This window comes from Octopus bimaculoides, chromosome 8 (genome assembly GCF_001194135.2).
Source record: "Octopus bimaculoides isolate UCB-OBI-ISO-001 chromosome 8, ASM119413v2, whole genome shotgun sequence".
Lineage (NCBI taxonomy): Eukaryota > Metazoa > Mollusca > Cephalopoda > Octopoda > Octopodidae > Octopus > Octopus bimaculoides.
In genome coordinates this window covers 30530453-30530747 of record NC_068988.1, presented here as the reverse complement: position 1 = coordinate 30530747, position 295 = coordinate 30530453, and the positions used below count along the sequence as shown (strand labels likewise).

The 295-nt window shown below is 36.6% G+C and overlaps 1 protein-coding gene across 1 annotated transcript in view; it reads right to left on the bottom strand.

Moving 5' to 3' along the window:
* LOC106881999 (low-density lipoprotein receptor-related protein 2) overlaps positions 1–295 on the bottom strand; it is an 84414-nt gene that overhangs the window by 45412 nt on the left and 38707 nt on the right. The window contains 1 exon segment of the mRNA XM_052969906.1: positions 163–294. Coding sequence (XP_052825866.1) covers positions 163–294 — 132 coding nt within the window.

The window sequence follows — 295 nt, the reverse complement described above, 5'->3', positions numbered from 1 at the left end:
GAACAGAACAGATAACATGGTACCATAGGCTGCATGTAGCAAGCCGACTACTCATGCAAGACTCTAGCAAAAGAAAATTAAAAGCAACCTGAAATGGAAGAATGATATTAAAAATATTAGAAAATAGAAATGCATTGATGAAGTGAGTTAGAGAATACGTACCCTTTACAAGGATCAAGCACAATGCTCTTGGGTTTCTGTGTGGTTAACAAATTAGCCTTGTATGTTGAGTCAAAACTCATGACTGAAATCCTATTGTATAATGCATCTGTCCAGTAAATCTTTTTCCCGGTCC